This window comes from Oncorhynchus kisutch, linkage group LG28, assembly GCF_002021735.2.
Source record: "Oncorhynchus kisutch isolate 150728-3 linkage group LG28, Okis_V2, whole genome shotgun sequence".
Taxonomy (NCBI): Eukaryota; Metazoa; Chordata; class Actinopteri; order Salmoniformes; family Salmonidae; genus Oncorhynchus; species Oncorhynchus kisutch.
The window spans coordinates 38,811,742-38,836,402 of record NC_034201.2 but is presented as its reverse complement, the minus strand read 5'-3'; the positions used below and the strand labels follow the sequence as shown (position 1 = coordinate 38,836,402).

Below are 24,661 nucleotides of genomic sequence, written 5' to 3'. Positions count from 1 at the left end.
AAACTGCATTTACACAGGCAGCCCAATTCTGATGTATTTTTCTTCAGTAATTGGTCTTTTAACCAATCAGATCATATCTGAAAAAGAGCTGATGTGATTGGTCAAAAGTCCAATTAGTGGAACAAGATCAGAATTGGCTGCCTGTGTATATGCAGGTGTTAACAACAACAACAAAAAACGCTGTCCTACTATACACATGCGCCTACTAACTGGACCCTGGGAACTGAACTCTAATGTCCCATCTATCCCAATCTTGTACTTTTTTCTTTAGTTAAAAAACTACAATATGTTCTTCTAATCTAGATGGTCTGTCAATCTAAACCAATAAAGAGTGGACCGTTTCCATGGAACCGCGTTTCATTGCACCCTCCCATTGATATTAAACTCTGTGCGAGGCGGGCAGTCAGGCGGCTTCACACAACAACTCCCAATCACACGTCAGAGGCGGTTTCATTATTTAAAGTTGAATCAAGTGGAGAAGAAAGTTTTTGCGACAGAGACAGTGTTGCCTAGCAGCTCATAGGTGGTGAACCTAGTTGTTTTGCAGTTTATCGCACAGTTCCTACGGATATAATTTTTCTAAATCAACTATGCCCCAGACCGTGACACTGAAGGGACCCTCACCTTGGGGGTTTCGACTGGTCGGTGGAAGGGACTTTAGTACTCCGTTAACTATTTCGAGGGTATGTAGCCTAAATGTGTTCCCATTCATTTATTTTAATGTCAAAATACGATTGCTGCGTTGCGTCTAATGATTTGTGTAATTTGTCACCACCCCTTGTTGTGAATTGATGTTGAATTTCGACAAAGAATAATGCCAAAATTGATCCACAAATGAGGCTGACACATTTCACCGATCGACTGTCCGTCTCAACCACAGATTTTCATTTGACCATATTCACATCCAGGTGTTTACGTGATTGTGTTGTCAGCATATTCTCGGAGGCTCGCAGTCCCGCTTCCTATAGTTCCAAGTCAGATGGTGAAAACTATCCTCCCGCTCGTGCTTCGAAGTTTATTCAAGTGTGGCACTCACCACATTGTGCCGTTGTAGGGCTGCTGTTTATTACCCCAAACACCCACACATTCTGTGTCTATTAGGTGTTCCCTTTCCATGTAGTATACAATTTAACTGTTAAGGTCTTCTCGCATGGTAAAGTAGCCAACTGTTGAATGAAGTGTAGCGTGTTACCATGCGGTCATTGTGAAATGCGACGGTTGTTAATCTGCTCTGCCCACATAGAGAATGGGTGCGTTCGATGGGATCACTTTTATTGTCATCGCGGTTCTAAGTGTTGCATTATAGTTGTGTGCGACTACGTCGACTGCACGAACTTCACAAAAATCATGTGATCAAAGGTCATGCAATTTTGATCGAGTTGCTGCAGTTGCGTCTTACCAACTGCATCATGCAGCCATCACCTGCATTATGGGGGGCGCTGTTTGTCAACCAATCATTAGGTTATTTTTGTATGACCCACGCGAACAGTGGCCAAATACATGCTGAAACAGGAACCAACTTTGTTCGAAAACTACAGGGGAAGCGATAGGTTCTCTAACCAATTAATTCTACACACGTTATGTTTCCAGTTTGATATGGAGGAAAGTTTATTTCGACATTGATACAAAAACTTTTAGAAATAAAAGCCGCTATGTCAGCCTGGACTCGGGAGTAGACGTAACATAGCAAATGTAAACTGGGGACAGTCCAATTATGTTTCATATTGTAATGAAACAGCAGGGAGCAGGTCTTGAACCCTCGACCTTCGAGCCCGAGGTCCGGTGCGCTATCAAATGTGCCGGAAAAGCATGCTCGTGCAGTAGTCGATTTCCGTGCTTATAAACCCAGGGTCGTTACAGTATGTATTAATTATGGATGTTCATCCACTACGTACGTATTTGTTACAAATTATCATTTCTATGATATGTTGCAAATTGAAAGAATTCCAATTTGTTGTTGCTAAAGTTATCTAGATGGCCAATGTTCGTAGAAGGATTATCTAACATGTAAAGTAGTGAAAAAGTAGTAAGTATTTGTTAAAATGCAAAAAAAAGTCAGCGATTGAATCTAAACACGCAATTTTTGCCTTAAGTAACCTGTCTTATGTAACCATGCCTAACATATATTAATTTGAGTGTTCCAGATATACATTTATTACGTTACGTCTGAGAGCAGGCTGGCTATGTTGATTCCATGTTGAACCCCTACAGTGTCCAACTTTCGGCTGTCACAGATACTGTTCCCCTGATTTCACTTGCATACTTTGGTCTACTGTCGGCATCGTTAGGCTTACTGCTTGAATACACCCAACGATAGAAGACTCTTAAGGCCCAAAAGCTTATTTTAGCATAGGCAGTGTCCAATGACTGTATATGAATGGACAAAGCCATTGCTCACGTGACACCATTCATTCCTATGTGAAGACTATTGCGCATTGAAGCCATATGAAGTAGGTTAAGAGCGCATCTCATGGACCCATAAAATGCTAATTTTGAGCTACACCTGGATGTGACGATGTAGACTAGCTCAGTGCTGCCCCCTCATTAACTCAAGTTGAAGGCCGACCGGGGTACTGCAGACTGCCATTAGCAGTTTGGGGTGGCAGGTAGCCTAGTGGTTAGAGCATTGGGCCAGTAACCGAAAGATTGCTAGATCGAATCCAAGAGTTCACAAGGTCATCAGACCCTGAACAAGGCAGTTAACCCACTGTTCCTAGGCTGTCATTGTAAATAAGAATTTGTTCTTCACTGACTTACCTAGTTAAATAAATAAATATGTAAAAAAATTAGCAACTAAATTATTCTCAACTTCTGTGCCTTTTATTTTTTTTATTTACATGAAGATTGACCATTTGACCTGTTTTCTGAAAACAATGCCTGCAGTACCGTGGTTGGCCTTAAACTTCCGTGGCAGTCGTTCTCTCCTGTTGAGGACTTCAACCATTTTGATGAAATTGTTATTACTATTATTACTATCTAGGTTGTCAGGAGGGATCAGCAAATTAATTGTATTTGTGAGTAAACATTCCTTAACTGCAGGTGGCAGTAAAATGCCAAGCTTGGCTTTATACCTGCTTTATACCTGTTCAAACAAACTCCTATAAGTCGTAGAAGAAAATTGACTACTTCAAAATTGAGATGGCCTCAATCAGACCGCCTGTGCGCTCTGACGCCATAATGAGACTGACACAATGACGTGGCCGCTATCATTCTGTCTGCCAAGAAGACTCAAACAAACTTGCTACAATGTTGCCACATGATGTGGGGCAGAGTGTCTATTGGCCCACATGATATACTATTGACCAAAATGTGGGTAAAGGGTCGCTTTCTAAGGTTCTGAATGAGTCAGGGGGCCAGCAGTGGATTTGGCAGTAGCCAATGGTTGGTCTCAGTCAAGGGTAAACTGTGGTGGGCTCCTGGAGTGGGCCAGGTGTTGACATTTGTTTTTCATCAGAGATTGTGGCGCTGCTGAGGGATTCCAGTTGTTGTCTCAGCTGTAAGATTCCAGACCCTTTAACTACCACTCCAACCAAGGATGTCATTTTTTGATTCATGAGAGAAGACTGACTCCAGGTCAGCTGAAGGTACCCTCTTTCATGTTCCAGGCCATTGACATAATCACTTGGCCTAGTTGTTTTTTTAAAGGCCTGAAGAGCTTTAAGTTTACAGTACCTTTACTTTGTGCAGTGTAAGGACTGATCATCTGATATCATGACTGTGGTTTTCATTGTACAAAGACATTATTAGACTTTCTCAAATCTTCCTTAGGCCGGTGAGATCCATACCATACCCAAACTACATTGTTGGCACTATAACAAGGCTATGATTCAAGGTTTGTCAGATTTTGGCTGATGTCACTGGTCGTGCATCCCAAATGGTAGAAACTAGTGCACTATATGGGAAATGGGGTGCCATATGTGATGTTAATCACAGGGTAGAGTGAGATCCAATGGGGCTTAAAAGACCATCAGACCCAGTCCATAACACCAAGTCAAAGTGTCGTATGTAGTCAACTCCAACTTAAAAAACTCATAATGGTGGGAAAGGAATCCAACTGGGCTTATCCAGGGCGACGGTTCTGAAGCATTATATTTTTGTTTTTGCCCTAGCACTACGCATTGGATTCACACCAACTCATCAGGCTTTGATGATTTGAATCAGGTGTTTAGTGCTATGGAAAAACATTGGCACCCCTTTGGGTCCCCAGTACCAGGCTTGAGAATCACTGAACCAGGGGGTTAGTTATATGCTACGGTAGATCTATTGTTCAATTCTGCTGATATAGTATTCCCGGCTTGCTATTAATCACATTCACTGCATTCCTGCTATACTGCACCATGAGTGTACGTACTACACCATATGCAGTACTGATGTAGCAAGGTTACAATGAGTAAATCCACATGGGGACATTTGGACAACCCAACCCCCACATGGTTCAAGCTCATCGTAACCATTTAGGAAAAAGCAGAGAAGACATGCCTAACCGGCGAGATATTTCAGTGTTTTTCCATCCAAGTGCTCAGCGGCACTCTATTTTACACAGAGGGAAGATTCCCCTGCGCATATCTGAGTTCATGATCTAGAACACCTGCATTCTGAGACAGTGAAAGTTCTGGGTCCCAGTACACAGTCATGATAGCAGCAGCTGGTTTGTAGCTAAAGGTGCTAATTTTCTGAGGTTGGGGAATTGGGCCGGAGTTGATGAATGTGAAGTCCATAGGACTAGTGCATCTAAATTGCCAGCCAGTGTACCCAGCCAGGTCACTGACGTAATTGCCAAAGCACTTTGAAGGGATGTGTAGAAAATGGCAGTTGTGGGAGAAGACCTTGTTAAATCAATGTCAATTCAACACTCATGCACGATATGACGCAAGTGGCCAGCTAATGGTGCCAATTCACAAGCAGTTTTCCTCTGAGACAGTAGTTCACTGCTCCATGTAATGTACATTTAATACAAAAATGTGTGTTTTTATTAAGGATTATTCACAAGTTTCCTTTTCTGAGAATGGATGATTCCCAGCTAATACAGCACTTTCCCTAAAGGTTATATTTTGGTTATTTTACCTAACTTCCCCACAACATTCTTGGAAACATTTGTTCGCTAGGTAGGCTATACAGTTGTTGTGGACCTATACACTGATGCCAAGGTCAGATCCAGTTCAAAAGGTCTATACATATCAAGCCTTTACAAACCATTGTCTTGTGTATTTTCTCTACTGACTGTGACAACTAACTTTTACTCTTTATCAGAGATGTATTGTCTCTGAGTAGATAAAGCTGGAGTCTCCTGTACTTGAATCGTAATGTCTAAGTTTCCTCCTTTCAAATGTAAGGCGAGGTTTACTTCACCGACATTTGAACTCTGTTTAATTTTCCTCTCCTCTGAAGTTAAGTTATTTTAAGAGATAAGGATGTATCTACCAGGCAGTAAATCATTATGTTTCCTTCTCCTGGTTCTTCCTAAATTTGATTTATAGGCCTTTCTTGTTCACTTGCTGTTTTATGATTGTTTTCCTTAACACCATGGTGCTGAACACATTAGCTGTGTTTGAATGCCCATACAAACATATAGTATATACTCATTAAGTATGTAGTATAGTGTCATTTTAGTATACTGTAAACTAACAGTATCCTTTCAGTTGAGTGTACTAGCTCTTTGCCTGTCTGGAAGTTGACTTTGTTGCTATGCAACCGCTAGCTAGCTAGTTAGCATAACAAATGACTAGTTTGGGTGTGTTAAATTCAGTGGAGTGCCAGAGTATGCTCAAATTCAGAGCGTTGTCGATTGTCCGTTTTGTAAATTGAGCTTTTTTCTCTTGGAGCGCACCTTGGACGCTCGGGCCGAGGAGTAGGGTTGATTGTGCACGTTCTGACCTTTTAACATCAGCCAAGCACCCAAGCGAATGTTGGCTGGCTTGCTAGCTTCTTCCAGACACAAATGAGACTACTGACCATTTTACTCACCCTAGCAGAGCTGGTTATCCAGAGCGTTGGTGACTGTGCTGCTGGCAACCATTTAATTATGCTTTTTTGCTTATGTTTACTGACACTGGCCATATTCAATGGGTGTTGCGCACTCATTATTTCATTATTCTGTGCTCTGAGAGTGCTCTGAAATCGGAGTAGATAGCTGGAGTGAATTTACAAAAGCAACCGAATGTCCATTGAGAACGCAAAACGACTTTACCATTTAGCTATGCTAAGAATGACGGGAATAATCAAGTCAATAAATGTTGGGTAGTTAGAGGTCGACTGATTTAATCGGCATGGCCAATTACATTGCGTTCCACGAGGAAACTGCGTGGGAAGCTGACCACCTGTTACGAGAGTGCAGCAAGGAGCCAATGTAAGTTGCTAGCTAGCATTAAACTTATCTTATTAAAAAAACAATCAATCTTCACATAATTTAAAAAATATATATATTTTAGCTTTATTTTACTAGGCAAGTCAGTTAAGAACAAATTCTTATTTTCAATGACGGCCTAGGAACAGAACGACAGATTTATCGACAGATTATTTGTCATAATTAAAGCAATGAATTTGTATCTGCTCTCATTGTACTTCAGCTGCATATCATCTGCCATATTCTTCAAATCTGAAAACAATGTAAAGCAACGGCTATTTCCTTAAGAATTGCCGTATGGGTCCTAAAGTACGGAAATAGTGTCCTCTGCGTGTATACTTCATATTTTGGCCAATTTAGTACGACATCCGGAAACTTTTGACATACTAACTATATGCATACTATGACCAATAAGTGTACTATATACTAAATTCATGTCACAAATAGTATGGTTAGTATGAGTATTCCAACCCCGCTATTGTCTCTGTGCCCCTAAGCATCCTGTCTCTGTGCTGCATACCTAAGAGCCATGTGGCTTACAGCCAAATTAGATTTACTTACTTTTTGTCTGCCAATATTTTCCTGCAGCCATTTCCAGCACTTGAGGCATTCAACATGGTTTCAATTACCGTCGTACAAATGACAAATTCATTTATACAATTCTAGCACATACTCAGTAAAGAGTCACAAATAAAATAATGGATATTGGTCAATGGACTGCACTGCAAGGAGTGGACTCATTTGTAATGAACAGACATTTAGCTACACCGATTGGAATCGGAGCGTTACTGAACGACCGACGCCATGGTCATGTACGCAGCATAGTAGGCTTCGACATCCCCCCTTGATGGTATTGAAGTTCAGGAGCTCTCTCCCTGGCTTTGCCATCTCATTAGAGAGCCAATGTATTTACTCATAAGCTGTTCCATTGTTTATGGCATTGGCTCATTTCAACTCCTTTGTAAGAGTGCGACAATCAAACGGCATTGGGAATAATGTACGTAGCAAGTAATGCTTTTCCATACGCGTCTCCATCAACAAGCAAATGGTTGTTTGTCTGGTTGCCAACATCATTCCTGTGTTTCACCATGTGAGCCTTTCTGTTACCTTGCCTAGGTGTCAGTCAGGCCCACAGGGCAAAACTGTTCAGATGAATGCTGCTGTACTGTGGCACACAATGATGACACTAAACAATACTTTGACCCTGCCTTATTTCACACCTCACCAAGCACTGTTGATCCTGCTGTCTCCAAGCAAACACTTTTACTGTACGTTGGGGGACGAGCTCAGTCTTAGGCAGGCCCCATGGCCTTTGTGACATTAAAATGTAATATGCTAACTGTTATCTGACTGAATGTGTTACTGATTAACTGTGTCTCATTGTGTGAAGGGACCACATTCTAGAGTGACTCAATGTTTTTAGATTGCTCAGGGAATGCACTGAATATACATGCAATCGATTTTCATAAAATATGCCTAAGAAGGGATCTGGAGTCTGAACCTTTCACCAAACACCCTCCATACATTTAAACAGGGACTTCTGGTTTTACTAATAGCGTCAGTATAGTGTGTATCGTTGGGAGTTTGTGTAAATGCATCTGAGCGTGTGTTCTGGATAATTAAAGGCCTGTTGTGGAGGCTTGGTGTGAGAGCATGAGTGAGTCTCCTATGGATGGCCATTCATGCCCTGACCCTGGTCTTTGTCCCTCTACAATAACAACACAACCTCCTGCACCGTGACACAGCCACATCATTCACAATACACCTCTGTTTTCTCAGGCGCAGTCAGACCCCATGGCAGTGACCCTTAAGTTTACCGGAACTGGGACTGCCTGTGACCGAGAGGAGTCAGAGGCTATAAATTAAGCATTCCACACTGAAACTCTTGTCTCGGCTATTAGTTTTTCATGGGCCATGAATTTATATGCTTTTCCTCTCAAAGCACTGCTCAGTGTGCTGGCCTGCTCTCCTGCTGTGGAATCACTTTTTCTCCATAGATATTGTGAAGTGCTATAGATCAGGGTTTCCCAAGAACATTAACATTGTTCTTAGATTATTAAACTGCCGGCTGCCATTTTATTTATAATGGGCTGTGTCATAATATTATTTTAACACAATTGTGTTCCAACCATTGGTCCCAATGATAATCTATCCTATTGCAGACAGCATTCAGAGTAATATGCCATATTGAGATCAAGTTGTGATTGCTCTTTTATGAAGTGAGAGCTGTGCAAGAACAAAGAAATTGATTACAGAATAGTGACACGTCTGACATTTAACAAACATCTTCACTCTGCTTGAAGTATGGATTGGATTGGTTAGGGTTCGGCCCAACAAAGTTCATGTCACAGGAGGTAAAACACTCATCCATGTGTCATAGAGAAAGGATATTGATTGCCACTCCACTTGTATACTGAGTATATCATGTACAATTGTAATTGAAAATGATTTTTTTTGTACTTATTTGTGGTGTGGTTTTCATATCAGCCCTTTTGTTCTTCCAACCTCACCTACACACTGTTTTTCATCTGTACGGTTTTCTTTCACTTTTCTTTTGGTGCGAACAAAAACGGCACCCTCCTATGGCTGGTCTAGTTATATGGGGGGACGGACTGTTGTGATGCTTGGTTTCATTTGACCTCTGTCTGCCAAATCGAGATGTCCGGTAATGGAGACATGGAAAAAGATGGGCGATGGAGGGGGGTAATTATGTAAACAAGTGTCTGAAGGGGAAATGTACTCGGAGGAAGGAGGTGAAACCTCCTTCTCCCTCCTCTGTGGTCCAGACAAATGTCCACAGGAGCTTAATATATCTTGAGTAAGGACCATGGAGAGGAACCTGCACTGTATTTCAGTGTTAGACAGGTCTCGTTAGAGGGCCGTTGTTCGAATGGACAGCACTCATTGGCTGGGTGCGTCTTTAAAATAAAAAACTAATCACTATATAGTCCACCACTTTTGACCAGAGCCTTATGAGTCCTAGTAGTACATCATACAGGGATTTGGGTGGACTACTGTTGACATCCTGTAGATTTGGGTGATATGATTTTATTTTATTTAGGTAGTGAGGCACATTTTGTCTTCCACTGTTGAATTTCATTTTTTTAGAACCTGCTTGTCATGTAATAATGGTGACTATCATTGCCTTGACACTCATTTCACAATTTGACAACAAGTTGATTCCAGAGTTCAAACTACCAAGCCTTAACAATAACGATTTTAAGTGGCTGCCTGCTCATTTTGCTGTGTCACTCGCTGCTACTTGCATTAGGATATGTAAACCTATAGTCCTAGGGTAGGTAGCATTACAACCTGACTAGACTGTCAGTATTATTGCATTTTGGCTGGGGTGTGGCACTTCCACCCTAATACACAAAATAATATATATTTGTTTGGTGGTTAGGTAACACCGGACAGTAAGGCAGCACAGGGGGACCTGTGTCCTGGGGACACCATCCTGGCCATCAATGGCGACAGCACAGAGACCATGACCCACATGGAAGCCCAGAACAGGATCAAGGCCTGCATGGGGGAGCTCACACTGGCCGTCAGCAGGTAAGTCTACATGGTACTGTTTGAGTCCCACATGGCACACTACCACCTACATACAGTGCCTTGCGAAAGTATTTGGCCCCCTTGAACTTTGCGACCTTTTGCCACATTTCAGGCTTCAAACATAACTGTATTTTTTTGTGAAGAATCAACAACAAGTGGGACACAATCATGAAGTGGAACAACATTTATTGGATATTTCAAACTTTTTTAACAAACCAAAAACGGAAAAATTGGGCGTGCAAAATTATTCAGCCCCCTTAAGTTAATACTTTATAGCGCCACCTTTTGCTGCGATTACAGCTGTAAGTCGCTTGGGGTATGTCTCTATCAGTTTTGCACATCGAGAGACCGAATTTTTTTCCCATTCCTCCTTGCAAAACAGCTCGAGCTCAGTGAGGTTGGATGGAGAGCATTTGTGAACAGCAGTTTTCAGTTCTTTCCACAGATTCTCGATTGGATTCAGGTCTGGACTTTGACTTGGCCATTCTAACACCTGGATATGTTTATTTTTGAACCATTCCATTGTAGATTTTGCTTTGTTTTGGATCATTGTCTTGTTGGAAGACAAATCTCCGTCCCAGTCTCAGGTCTTTTGCAGACTCCATCAGGTTTTCATCCAGAATGGTCCTGTATTTGGCTCCATCCATCTTCCCATCAATTTTAACCATCTTTCCTGTCCCTGCTGAAGAAAAGCAGGCCCAAACCATGATGCTGCCACCACCATGTTTGACAGTGGGGATGGTGTGTTCAGGGTGGGGATGGTGTGTTCAGGGTGGGGATGGTGTGTTCAGGGTGGGGATGGTGTGTTCAGGGTGGGGATGGTGTGTTCAGGGTGATGAGCTGTGTTGCTTTTACACCAAACATAACGTTTTGCATTGTTGCCAAAAAGTTCAATTTTGGTTTCATCTGACCAGAGCACCTTCTTCCACATGTTTGGTGTGTCTCCCAGGTGGCTTGTGGCTAACTTTAAACGACACTTTTTATGGATATCTTTAAGAAATGGCTTTCTTCTTGCCACTCTTCCATAAAGGCCAGATTTGTGCAATATACGACTGATTGTTGTCCTATGGACAGAGTCTCCCACCTCAGCTGTAGATCTCTGCAGTTCATCCAGAGTGATCATTGGCCTCTTGGCTGCATCTCTGATCAGTTTTCTCCTTGTATGAGCTGAAAGTTTAGAGGGACGGCCAGGTCTTGGTAGATTTGCAGTGGTCTGATACTCCTTCCATTTCAATATTATCGCTTGCACAGTGCTGCTTGGGAAATCTTTTTGTATCCAAATCCGGCTTTAAACTTCTTCACAACAGTATCTCGGACCTGCCTGGTGTGTTCCTTGTTCTTCATGATGCTCTCTGCGCTTTTAACGGACCTCTGAGACTATCACAGTGCAGGTGCATTTATACGGAGACTTGATTACACACAGGTGGATTGTATTTATCATCATTAGTCATTTAGGTCAACTTTGGATCATTCAGAGATCCTCACTGAACTTCTGGAGAGAGTTTGCTGCACTGAAAGTAAAGGGGCTGAATAATTTTGCACGCCCAATTTTTCAGTTTTTGATTTGTTAAAAAGGTTTGAAATATCCAATAAATGTCGTTCCACTTCATGATTGTGTCCCACTTGTTGTTGATTCTTCACAAAAAAATACAGTTTTATATCTTTGTTTGAAGCCTGAAATGTGGCAAAAGGTCGCAAAGTTCAAGGGGGCCGAATACTTTCGCAAGGCACTGTAGCTCTGGTCAAAATATAGGGGATAGGGTGCTATTTGGGGGCGCACCCTTCAGACGCTATACTGACCTCCAAAATTGTCTCCTAAAGTTATTTTTAGAGGAAACCAGCCAGCATTGACGAGGTCTGATTGGAATGAATGACACAATGCATTAGCTTGAATTGTCCCACGCAGCCATGTACTGTTCTTTTCAGTCACAAGGAAGCCAGTCAGTGATCAATTCTCTACCCTCACAGAGCACTCTTGCATCACATTCATTAGGCATACACATTGTGGCACAGCATGGCCTCTGAAATGGACTGTTGGATTGATATTGTTTGTTCAGCCCATGATGGGTGAAACGGCTCTTTCCACTGCTTACACCAATGCATCATTCTTAGTTCAGCAACATTTGCGACGAGTTATTTGGTGTTGGGGAGAACAGGAGCTACATGTTGTAATGCAATATAGTTCTCTAATTCTCTAATCCAAAGAGAGTGGTCAGGCTAAACAGCCATTTGGATCAGAGAGCTCAGAAATGGGGACAAAGCAGTGGAAGATTTATTTTTAACTTTTTCCAGCTTCCCAGTGGAGGGTTTGAAATTCCCAAATGAGAAGAGTAGCTGGCTACTGCGGTTTGGGATAACAACAGATCCAGGTTGAACATGTCCTGAGTAGTAAAGTGAAGAGTAGGCACAGAATTGTAATACACTTCAGCCTGGACAGACTTTGCACATGCAATGGAAATGGAAAGGAGAATCAGCCTCAATTCCACATCCATGGGTAACCTGATCCATCAGATGAGCAGGAGTCATGGAGTTGTTTGAGCTCAATGTTTTATCCTGTCTGAAGAAACTTTCCACTTTCCGTTTGTGTGTATCTAGAATGTGCTTTCCCCGAAACGCTCCGGCCTCTGAGAAACAGTCCATTTGTCAGACTGAGCATTAAGTGCTATATCCACATAGGAGTTGTAAATTTATTTAAGAATACTCAAGGTTGAGTTCAGTGCGATCTCGAGTTTGAACTGAACGGCCCATTGCTGTAGAAAGACACAAGGCGAGCTTTCCTATGTCGAGTTTACATAAATGTACTTTAATGCTTTTAAATTAATCTTGGCTCTGACATATTTCATCAAAAGCAATATCAATCAAAAATGTTAGCCTCTACTCCATCAAATGCATGCTCTTTTCAATCAGTCAGGAGCATGAGCAAATTATTAGGGAAACCATAACTGGAGGTTAGAGATGAAATGCCATCCAACCTCTCCTGCAGAACCAAATAAGTGAATGCTGTTTCACATTCATCCATCTTTTCTATTCTCCACGACTTAATGAGAACATCCAAAAGGCACGTCACATGATGGTATGGAGAACACAGCAGCACGACGCCCGCTATCTACTGGCATGTGACCTTTTTCACTACACCATTGAGTAATTTCTGTTGGCCTGAGCTGCTGACTCTGGATGATGTGTTGCACAGATAACTATGCATCCTTTTCTCCAGCCCCAGCTGAAATGAGCTGCTAGCATTCAGTGCTAGGTATGGAGCTGGTGGAATGGGGAGGCGGGGAAAATCCACGTGGGTATAAGAATGTTACTTTACGGGGCAGATTTGTGCTGTGTGTATGACTGGAAATTCAATTACATTGACTGCATGTATAGTGTAGTTTAGCATTGGATTTCTCTCTTAAACCCAGAGGATATAGGGCACTTAAAGTCCCTCACTTTATGTAATGTGTGTTACATATTTGACCTGCATTTGAAACCTCAGAAGGTACATTCCTTTCACACTTCAGTAAGCACAAGGGAGGGGAGATTTTGGAGGGCTTAATATGGATAATGCTAACTTTATTGATTTCTTAACAACAGGAATGTTGTGTTGCATGTCAAAATCAAAAGTATTTGTCATATGCGCTGACTACAACCGCTGTTGACTTTACCGTGAAATGCTTTTTACTGTATTGTCCCTTTCCCAACAATGCAGAGTTAAAAAGTAAGAATGTTGGTAAATATTATCATTGTAAAATAGCAAAAATGACACTATATACAAGGAGTACCCGTACTGAGTTAATGTGCAGGGGTGCCAGGTAGTTGAGGTAATATGTACAATGCCTGAAATTATTTATACTGCTTATTCTGTACAGGCTTCCTTTTCACTTAGGTTAGTCAATTAGGTTAGTATTGTGGAGTAACTACAATGTTGAGCCATCTCCAGTTATCTCCCAGCCATTAAACTTGAACTGTTCTCAGTCACCATTGGCCTCATTGTGAAATCCCTGAGTGGTTTCCTTCCACTCCGGCAACTGAGTTAGGAAGGGTGCCTGTATCTTTGTAGTGACTGGGTGTATTTATACACACACAAATGTTATTAATAACTTCACCATGCTCAAAGGGATATTCAATGTCTGTCATTTTTTTTTACCCATCTACCAGTAGGTGCCCTTTGGGAGGCATTGGGGAACACTCCCTAGTCTTTGAAATTCACTATTCCACTGTGGTACCTTACAATTATCTGTATGTGTGGGGTACAGAGATGAGGTAGTCATTTAAAATACTATTTCTGCACAGTCCATGTAACTTAGGACTTAAACATATTTTTACTGCTGAACTTATTTATGCTTGCCATAACGAAGGGGTTGAATACTTATTGACTCCAGACATTTCAGCTTTTAATTAGTAAAAATATAGAAAAACACAATTCCACTGACATTGTGTACTTTTTGAAAGCACTACATGTAGGTAGGGGTAAACGTGACTAGGCCATCAAGATGGACAATGAACAGAGTAGCAGCAGCGTATGTGACCATTGCTTGTGTGGTTATAGTCCAGTGAGTGTGCATAGTCAGTAAAAAAACAAAAAATCAAGGGCTCAATGCAAATCATTTGGGTAGCCATTTGATTCATTGTTTAGCAGTCTTATCGCTTGGGGGTAGAAGTTAAGCAGCCTTTGGTCCCATACTTGGTGCTCTGGTACTGCTTGCCATGTGGTAGCAGAGAGAACGTCTATGACTTGGGTTATGTTTCCTGGGGAGACAGAAGTGTTGAACTTGTAGATGTATTTTTGTTTGGAATGACCAGAAGAGGCGGAGGCCAAGTTAACCCAGAAAATAATATTTTTGAGAACAACAGACCAAGCCCTCATTAAAAGACTGCTATAAAGGACTCACTGTGAGGCTGGAGAGGCCTGTAATTTTCTGGTGCTGCCGTTGGATAAATATATCAGCATACATCTCTGCTTGTGAACCAAAATGACATTGGTTGCAGTGAAGCTTGAAGCACTTAAGTACAAGAAAGTCTAAGTTATACCTCTGAATTCATTACTTTCATGACATTTTTTTTTCATAACCTGTTTTTAAAGAGCCTTCATAGAAGAAGCCCTTAGTAGCTAACCAGAGAGCCTCATGAAAGCAAATCAAAGAAATCTATGCAGTTCATAACTAGGCTTGGAAGAGCAGCTGTTTTTGGAAAAGACATTTGTCACACAGCAGTTGGAAGGAAAGAGAAAGGCGGAGGAAGACACGCCAGGACCCGGTTTCCCAACAGCAACTTAAGGCTAAGTTCATTGTTGGAACCTTCATAGGCGCATCGTTAAATTTCCCAAAACCACCGTTAACGGTTCAATTGAAAACGCTCGTAATCGAACACCTGCCTCACCACTCGCAGGAGAGGATTTGTTGTATAGGTTTTTTGTTGCCCTCCTGTGTATAAAGTCACATCTCAATTAAACATCGAATCGCATCGCATGGTGTAGCAGTCTGTCTGACTCCAGAACAAAGTTGACCACGCAGTTGCTAATGTCTTTGTAATTGATACAAACAAGCAACGTAGAAAAAGATACAAATGAAGACCAAGATGACTGCATTCAAATATAAAGGGTAACCTTGAGGTACATCTCAATATGATTGAAATGTATTTAATGTTCAATAAAGAGCAAAATAACATTGTTGGCTGTCTAATTCGTCTCAACATATTTCATGATGTGTAGCCTAACATTTGCGCAATGATGTGCCAAATCTATATTTAAAATAAGCCACCTCAATATTTGCAGCCGTAGGTGGTAATATCTCTCTAGGAGCTGATCCGTCAGTATTGTGAAGGACCGATTTGAATGGAGAAAGCTATCGAAAGAGATCACATATTGTTATGTTGTGTTGCTACCATGCAGTGTGTCATGTTTTGCTGCCTTGCTATGTTGTCTTGGGTCTCGCTTAATGTAGTGTTGTCTGTGTTTTGTCCTATATTTAAATTGTATTTATTATATATATATTTTTAAATCCTAGGCCCCCGTCCCCACAAGAGGCCCTTTGGTAGGCTGTCATTGTATATAAGAATTTGTTATTAACTGACTTGCCTAGTTAAATAAAATATCAGTATCGACACATTCTAAGATGCACTTAGCGACCGTTCTTTCTGCGTAGTGTTTTGGGAAATGCATGTTACGTCTTTGGCCGGTTTGTAGGAAAGATGCGTTGTTTAAACACACTATCGTGAACCCGGGCCCAGCTTCAGTAGAGCTTGACACAGTCACCACTTCAACCCATCCAACCCCCTTGCTTCATTTCCAGCCCCTGATATGCTCCCTCAGCACTGCGCTGTGAGGTAAAATGGCTCTGCTAGTTCGGCATTTCTGGCAGCCTGATCTAAAGGTGTGTCTCGCAGGGAGACTGGCCGTTACTAAACAGGCCCCGCTCCAAGTTCACTGTGGCGTCAGCTTCGGGCGGACAGAAACCTGGCAGGTCAGGGCCGTATTGAAACATGTCATGTCTCCCTTAGCTGGACTGTATATCTTGAGCCTCAATGAAGACACGGACCAGCTGTGGTGCATCTCACCTCTCAACTAATGAAGTCATGAGACCAGTGGGGGGGGCGCTGAGAGGGGTACAGAGACTGAGGGTGAGAGCAAAACAAAGCAGGAGTTGAAATTCTGCCACAGTTGTCCTGGTCTGACTGCCTGGACAGTGAATTAAAGCTGTGGAATTATGAATGGTACAGGGATTTGACGCGCAGTACTCCTGCTAGGGAGGGAGGGGACAGCCAAAGAGGGGAAAAGTCATCCCAGGGCACTGATGTTGCGGTTGAAAATGCCGCATCAAGTGAGCCGGTGGTCAGGAGGGGAGACTCCAGCCCTGCTGCTGCCATTTGATTTGTCTTCAAAATCAGGAATCTAGTAAGTATCCCCCAGGTCTGGTGAGGAGACCCCATAAGTGCGGTTTTAACAGTCTCCAAGATCAGAGGCTACATTTGATCTTGTCATGTTACTGATAATGAAGTAGCAGCATGATGGTTTTGATTTATAACGGTGTAATATCAAAAGACTGGTTTTCAGTGGGATCAGGAGGAGTCCAGATTCATTTGATAACAGGAAGACGTTGATGTAATGCTGTTGCTCGTAATCTTGTTCTGAGGGTAGCTTCTCCCCTCTAGTCAATGCGGCATGGCATTTTCTCACAGCTGCCGAATTAAACCATCCACATTCTGGGATTGTAACATACTCTGTTTCACTGAAAAAATGGCTAGCTTGGGACATGCTGTCCGAGTCCGTACAGCCAGCAGGATTTTCAGTGCGTCGCGCCAACAGGAATACACTTCTCTCCGGTAAAAAGGGCGGGGGTGTATGTTTCATGATTAACGACTCATGGTGTAATTTTAACAACATACAGGAACTCAAGCCACTTTGTTCACCTGACCTAGAATTCCTTACAATCAAATGCCGCCTATCTCCCAAGAGAACTGTCCTCCGTTATTTTCACAGCCGTGTATATCCCCCCACAAGCGGATACCAAGACGGCCAGCATGGAGCTTCACTGGACTTTATGCAAGCTGGAAACCATATATCCTGAGGCTGCATTTATTGTAGCTGGGGATTTTAACAAAGCTAATTTGAGAACAAGGCTACCTAAATTCTGTCATGAGAGTAACACACTCGACCTCTGCTACTCTACTCACCCCTCCTATAGGCAGAAACTAAAACAGTAAGCGCCAGTGCTTAGGTCTATCCAACGCTGGTCTGACCAATCGGATTCCACGCTTCAAGATTGCTTGGATCACGTGGACTGGAATATGTTCCAGGCAACCTCGGACAACAACATTGATGTATACACTGACTCGATGAGGAATTTTATAAGGAAGTGTATAGGAGATGTTGTACCCACTGTGACTAAAACCTTCCCTAACCAGAAACTGTGGATTAATGGGAGCATTCGCACAAAACTGAAAGCACGTACCACCGCATATAACCATGTGACTGGGAATATGGCCGAATACAAACAGTGTAGTTATTCCCTTCGCAAGGCAATCAAAATATCAGTGTAGAGACAAAGTGGAGGCGCAATTCAACTGCTCAGACACCAGACTTATGTGGCAGGGTCTACAGACAATCATGGATTACAAAAAGAAAACCAGCCCCGTCATGGACATCGTCTTGCTTTCAGACAAATTAAACAACTTCTTTGTGTGCTTTGAGGACAATACAGTGCCACTGACGTGAACCACTACCAAAGACTGTGGTCTCTCCTCCTACGTGAGTAAACGTGTTAACCCTCGCAAGGCTGCCCAGACGGTATCCCTAGCCGCGTCCTCAGAGCATGCGCAGACAAGCTGGCTGGTGTGTTTACGGACATATTCAATCAATCCCTATCCCAGTCTACTGTCCCTGCATGCTTCAAGATAGTCAGCATTGTTCCTGTTCCCAGGAAAGCCAAGGTAACTGAACTAAATGACTATCGCCCCGTAGCACTCACTTCTGTCATCATGAAGTGCTTTGAGAGACTAGTCAAGGACCATATCATCTCCACCTTACCAGCCATCCTAGACCCACTTAAATTTGCTTACTTCCCCAATACGTCCACAGACGATGCAATCGCCATCACACTGCCCTAGCCCATCTGGACAAGAGGAATACCTATGTAAAATGCTGTTCCTTTACTACAGCTCAGCATTCAACACCCTATCACCCTCAACTCATCATTTAAGCTTGAGTCCCTGGGTCTTGACCCCGCCCTGTGCAACTGGGTCCTGGACTTCTTGATGGGCCGCCCACAGGTGGTGAAGGTAGAAAACATCTCCACTCCGCTGATCCTCAACACAGGGCCCCACAAGGGTGTGTTCTCAGCCCTCTCCTGTACTCCCTGTTCACCCACGACTGTGTGGCCATGCAGGCCTCCAACTCGATCATCAAGTTTGCAGATGACACAACAGTGGTAGTGAGGGCTCCCAGAGTGTGGTGTCAGGAAAAATAACCCCAATGTCAGCTAAACAAAAGAGATGATCGTGGACTTCAGGAAACGGCAAAGGGAGCACCCCCCTATCCACATCGACTGGGCAGCAGTGGAGAAGGTGGCAAGGTTTATTTTTTTATTTTTTTATTCCTTGGTGTACATATCACTGACAAACTGATAGTCCACGCACACAGACAGTGTGGTGAAGAAGGCGCAACATCGCCAACAATCGAGAGCATCATGTCGAGCTGTATCACCGCCTGGTATGGCAACTGCACTGCCCACAACCGCAGGGCTCTCCAGACGGTGGTGTGGTCTGCACAATGCATCACCGGGGGCAAACTATATGCCCTCCAGGACACCTACAGCACCTGGAGTCACAGGAAGGCAAATATCATATTTTTATTTTATTTCACCTTTATTTAACCAGGTAGGCTAGTTGAGAACAAGTTCTCATTTGCAACTGCGACCTGGCCAAGACCAAGCATAGCAATTAGACACATACAACAACACAGAGTTACACATGGAATAAACAAAACAAAGTCTATACAGTGAGCGAAGATATTTAGGTCAGTTAGGATCACCACTTTATTTTAAGAATGTGAAATAATAAGAATGAAATAATAGTAGTGATTCATTTCATATTTTATTTCTTTCATCACATTCCCAGTGGGTCAGAAGTTTGCCTACACTCAATTAGCATTTGATAGCATTGCCTTAAACAATTTAAACTTGGGTCAAACGTTTCGTGTAGCCTTCCACAAGCTTCCCACAATAAGTTGGGATCTCTTTGCTCGCACACGCTTTTTCAGATCTGCCCACAAAATGTCTATAGGCTTGAGGTCAGAGCTTTGTGATGGCCACTCCAATACCTTGACTTTGTTGTCCTTAAGCCATTTTGCCATAACTTTGGAAGTATGCTTGGGGCATTGTCCATTTGGAAGACCCATTTGTGACCAAGCTTTAACATCCTGACTGATGTCTTGAGATGTTGCTTCAATATATCCACTTAATTGTTCTGCCTCATGATGCCATCTATTTTGTGAAGTGCACCTGTCCTTCCTGCAGCAAAGCACCCCCACAACATGATGCTACCACCCCTGTGCTTCACGGTTGGGATTGTGTTCTTCGTTTTGCAAGCCTCCCCCTTTTTCCTCCAAACATAAAAATGGTAATTATGTCAAAACATTTCTATTTTTTGTTTCATCAGACCAGAGAAAATGTATCCAAAAAGTACTATCTTTGTCCCCAAATGCAGTTGCAAACCATAGTCTGTCTTTTTTATGTTGGTTTTGGAGCAGTGGCTTCTTCCTTGCTGAGCGGCCTTTCAGGTTATGTAGATATAGGACTCGTTTTACTGTGGATATAGATACTTTTGTACCGGTTTCCTCCAGCATCTTCACAAGGTCCTTTGCTGTTGTTCTGGGATTGATTTGCACTTTTTGCACCAAAGTACATTAATCTCTAGGAGACAGAACGTGAATCCTTCCTGAGCGGTATGACGGCTACGTGGTCCCATGGTGTTTATACTTGCATACTATTGTTTGTACAGATGAACGTGGTACCTTCAGGCATTTGGAGGTCTACAGAGGTCTTGGCGGATTTCTTTTGATTTTCCCATGTCAAGCAGAGGCACTGAGTTTGAAGGTAGGCCTTGAAATACTTCCACAGGTACACCTCCAATTGACTCGAATGATGTCAATTAGCCTAATTTCTCCACTAATCCCTCAAACGCTGACTCTATTGGCGCATACGCTAAACTAGATCACTGAAAACAATATGTTCCATTGTGCCTGGCCTATTGGTGTGTATCATATTGTCTGCCTCTCCATCGGCCTCTGTTTCCACTCGTACGTCTTTGGTCCTCCTCACGGCTTTCTTACCATGTTCTATGGTTCTTTTGTATTTAAGCAAATGTCAATTAATTTGCCGCCAATTGACATGCTCAATAGAGCGTTCATATGTATCCAAGGAAACATCCTGGGATATAAAGTCTTGATATAAGTAGTGGGAAGGTCAGATCATCCCACGCAGTCTGCAGCTCATCCATCAAACACTTGCCCATAAAGCAGCCTTGATACGAACACCTCTGTGCTCATTTTTGAGGCATTGCCTCATGTGGCCGCAGCCATGCCAGCTGAATCGAGTGACCTCATCCTCCAGTTGTGAAGTTTACACCAGTGGAGAACTCAGAGGAATCATTGTTTTCTCCTGCCCCAGAGGCCTGCCTGCGTCTATGTACGTAGGTGTGAATGAATAGCTGTCTGACTTGCTGAGTGGAGTGAAAATCATATTTGTTCCTCTACATACGCACACTGCCCTCTGCTCCCTCGCTGGGGCTGGTGTGATGACATGACATTGGCCTTTTGGAAGCTGCCCACATAACAGCAAATAGTCAAGCAATGGCACCCCTGACATGTTTGGAAAATGGTTCAGGAATTCTAAAAAGCATGACTCACTACTCAAGTCTTTCACTACCCCCTCAAGTGTGCCATTAAATGCTGTATAATGCCATGCCAATTTGGATTTCACCTTTTTATTACCATATGGTTTTATGGGAAGTTCTAAATCTGTCTGGGACATGTATCACAGGGCATGTAGACTAGCCTATTGCATTTTTAAAACAGGACAAACGTACAGTATACCAACAGATTCTGTATTTAGTACATAAATGGGCCTAGCCATGGGAAAAGCCATAGGAAAAAAGCCATAGGAAAAAATCACTTTGTACAATAAACCCCATTGTCCTTCATTCAAAGTCACCGGACACAGAGAGAAGACTATCCTTATTTAAGCCTTTCCATCCTATTGTTTCTGTCCACTTGGATGACTGTCTTAACATGTTGAGCTAATCTAATAACAAGATGTACTGAGTTCATGGCATAGTTTTGCTGATCTGCTGTAGAGATGACTATCATTAGTGTACTGGAATGTGGTCACCTTTAGCTGCCAGTGTTATGCCTGCCAAACAAAGACGCATGCCACTTGCTACTGTGAAATTATTTTTTGGAGGGCAGTGCACAATCTCATCCCATGGCGTATGCCACTTATATTTAGCAGTGGTTAGTGGTATTTAATATGAATGGTCAAGTCATCTTTTTTTGTTAACGGTGTTATGGTGTACGTGTCCTGAGTTTCATCCCTTTTTATTCCACGCTAACAATCATATCCAGAAATGTTATTTTAAGAGCATCTTCTTAGTGACTGCTGTGAGCAAATAACCTGTAAACACAAATTGATTGGAGCAGATATGACCTCTTTAAAAGACTGAGCGTTTTTATAGATAAACAATGACTAACGTAGCTCTCTTTCCTGGGTATTGTTTTTCAGGTGTGAAGACAAAGTCTGGTCTCCAACTGTTATTGAAGATGGCAAGACCAGTCCATTCATGGCTACGTTGGAGTCTGAGTCCCCACAGGTATGAGCTGCACTTGTTTACATGGATAAGATTATACAGATGATCTACTGATAAACTACTGTTTTTCACATGATTTAGAGTTCCTCTGTCAGTTGGAAAGTATTGAAATTGGGCCTCAATTTGTTTCAAAACAATGATCTGCCAAATGCGTAGTCAAGCAAGCCAAGCCCTTGCCGTTGACCTTTTCAGAGTTTTCTGACACTGACCAGTGTGAGGCAGAACTAGCAGACAATGCCTGTATTGTGGCTGGGATTTCTGAGAAATGACCATTCCTCTTTTTAATTGTGGGCATTGGTTGTCATGTTGGTCGTTTTCCCATGTCGCTTCAGTGGGGAAATCCCTGTCGACTGGGCTGAATGGTCACACAAAGGCCTGAAATGAAAAGCATCGGTCATCAATTGAAGGTTGAAACTATATACAGCAGACCGATGCCTGTATTGACTTCCACATCAGTAGGCAGGCTGGTGGACATCTTTTTATGAAAGAGCTTCAATACATAGCAAGTCAATTCTTTCATATCACTGTAGGTGAATGGAACAGCGACGTTTTTGTCTATGTAGCTGAGCCTGAGTTTACATTTAGTATTTTATTCTTGGGGATTTATCTTCAGAAATATTGACATTTTATTGATTTAATATGTGTGACATCCATTACTAAGTCAAAGCCACTGATCCTAACTCTAAATATTTCAAATGGTCTTGGGGTACATGGTTGATATCCTATTTTTGCAAGCATGGTAGCAATAAGATATAAATCTGCCTAGTGATGAACAAGGTGAAGGACCACCCAATTTCAGCCTCGAGGCAATCCAAGGAAACTTAAGTTTTCCTGAGAAGGGGTCCTGGGGATTAGGACCTCCTTTTTGGATTTCACCATCTCAACACGAGCTGAAGTCTTGTCTTGATTAATACGAGGAAATACCAGACCTGAACGAGGGGGAGCAATCAACTCAAACTTTGTATATAAACAGACATGCATGCTAGCAGTACCTCTGTTTGTAATCAGAGAAGGCTGTACTCTCTATCTCCTGGAAAAGTTAGAGGGAGTTTTGGAAACCTTGTATCCACTCCTCTCTACTGAAAGACTGGTCTCCTTTTAATAGAGTTAAAGTTGAACTAAAAACAGCAAAGTGAGTACCATTTTGGCTCATTTGCTTCAGGGGGAGGGAAATGGTTGGTCCCTTGAGTTAGGCTAAATGAATGACCCAGGTTATTTCCTGCTCCAGGCTAGTGTAATATACCTTGAAAGAGGTTACCGGCATTGAACAATGCTGATTGTGTTTTCCAGACATATTAGGCACCACACGTGAACTCTCTACCAGCATCTGAAGTCATTGGAAATTCCAAACTAGCATCTGGGAATTCTAGCTAGCAGGAAGTGACACGGTGGTGTTTCCTTGAACAAGGAGAACATGGGATATTCTCAAAGTTGAATGACTGCATTTTTGGATCTGAGCCTGAACAGCTTTGAAACGAAAACTATTTGTGGGGAAACAGGAGGAAAATTGAGTATTTCCATGAACTCGTCTTACTCATCAACAGACAAGAGTTTTGTAAGATTATCAGAAAAAGTATGACTCATTTTGACAGTATTGCTAGAATAAATGGGGACTTATGCCTGTGGTCTACAGTGTGATGAAGTAGGTCTACAGGTGGCCAACCGCATGCCTCTGTATTGCTCTGCATTGTTCCCTCAGACTCATTGGAATCACAATTGTGGCTTTTGCAGTGGGCTTGGAAACTATGGACCTTTAGAATGTGGAAACAATGGGACTTGCATCACGATGGTTCCATTCTCAAGCTGCATTGGCAAGAGGAAGAGAATTCTCCCTCCTAGCATTTGAGAACTGACAATACTGTCTAATTGTGATGTACTTATAGGATCTTTCTATAGGGGTTTAGTGCGCTGTTCCATACATACTCTACCTCTGTCAAACATGTTCAATTATGACAGTTTTCCTCAAAATACAACACAGTGCCATTGAGAGTTCACATTCACTGCACCACATTCATCCAGGCCTTCAGATCGTAAACTTGTGACCCCACATATTAAGTTGTTTGTTTCCAGTAATGGGTGAAGTAATAACTAATCAGCTGGTAATCCCCAGAAATGTCAATCTGTATTTGGGTTGACCAAGAAGTCCCTCTCCCCCTGTCAGCGCACTGGGGAGCGGATGGGGTCATGGAGATCAGAGAATGGTGCGCTAGCTAGCCCGTTGTTTGTCTAACAGGCTGCCTACAGCCAGCCAGCTCTGGACACACTGTCCCTGTGCCTGCCTCTGGGATAGGAACAGGGGTAATAAAGAGCTCGTTTGTGGTTGGTTAGCAATGCAGAGTGCTTTGTGAAAAGCATAATTACCATGGGGAGGTGTAGTATGAGGGGGAAACTGTTAAGCAGGAATATGATTTGAATAAGGGT

At 42.5% G+C, this 24,661-nt stretch overlaps 1 protein-coding gene across 1 annotated transcript in view; it reads left to right on the top strand.

Annotated features, from left to right (window-relative positions):
- The first annotated feature begins 359 nt into the window (after positions 1-359).
- LOC109872771 (PDZ and LIM domain protein 4) overlaps positions 360-24,661 on the top strand; it is a 34,955-nt gene continuing 10,653 nt past the window's right edge. Inside the window, exons 1-3 of the mRNA XM_020464093.2 lie at positions 360-683; positions 9,747-9,898; positions 22,156-22,243. Of these exons, the coding sequence (XP_020319682.1) occupies positions 591-683; positions 9,747-9,898; positions 22,156-22,243 (333 nt within the window). The 5' untranslated portion in view covers positions 360-590. The remainder of the gene's footprint in view (positions 684-9,746; positions 9,899-22,155; positions 22,244-24,661) is intronic.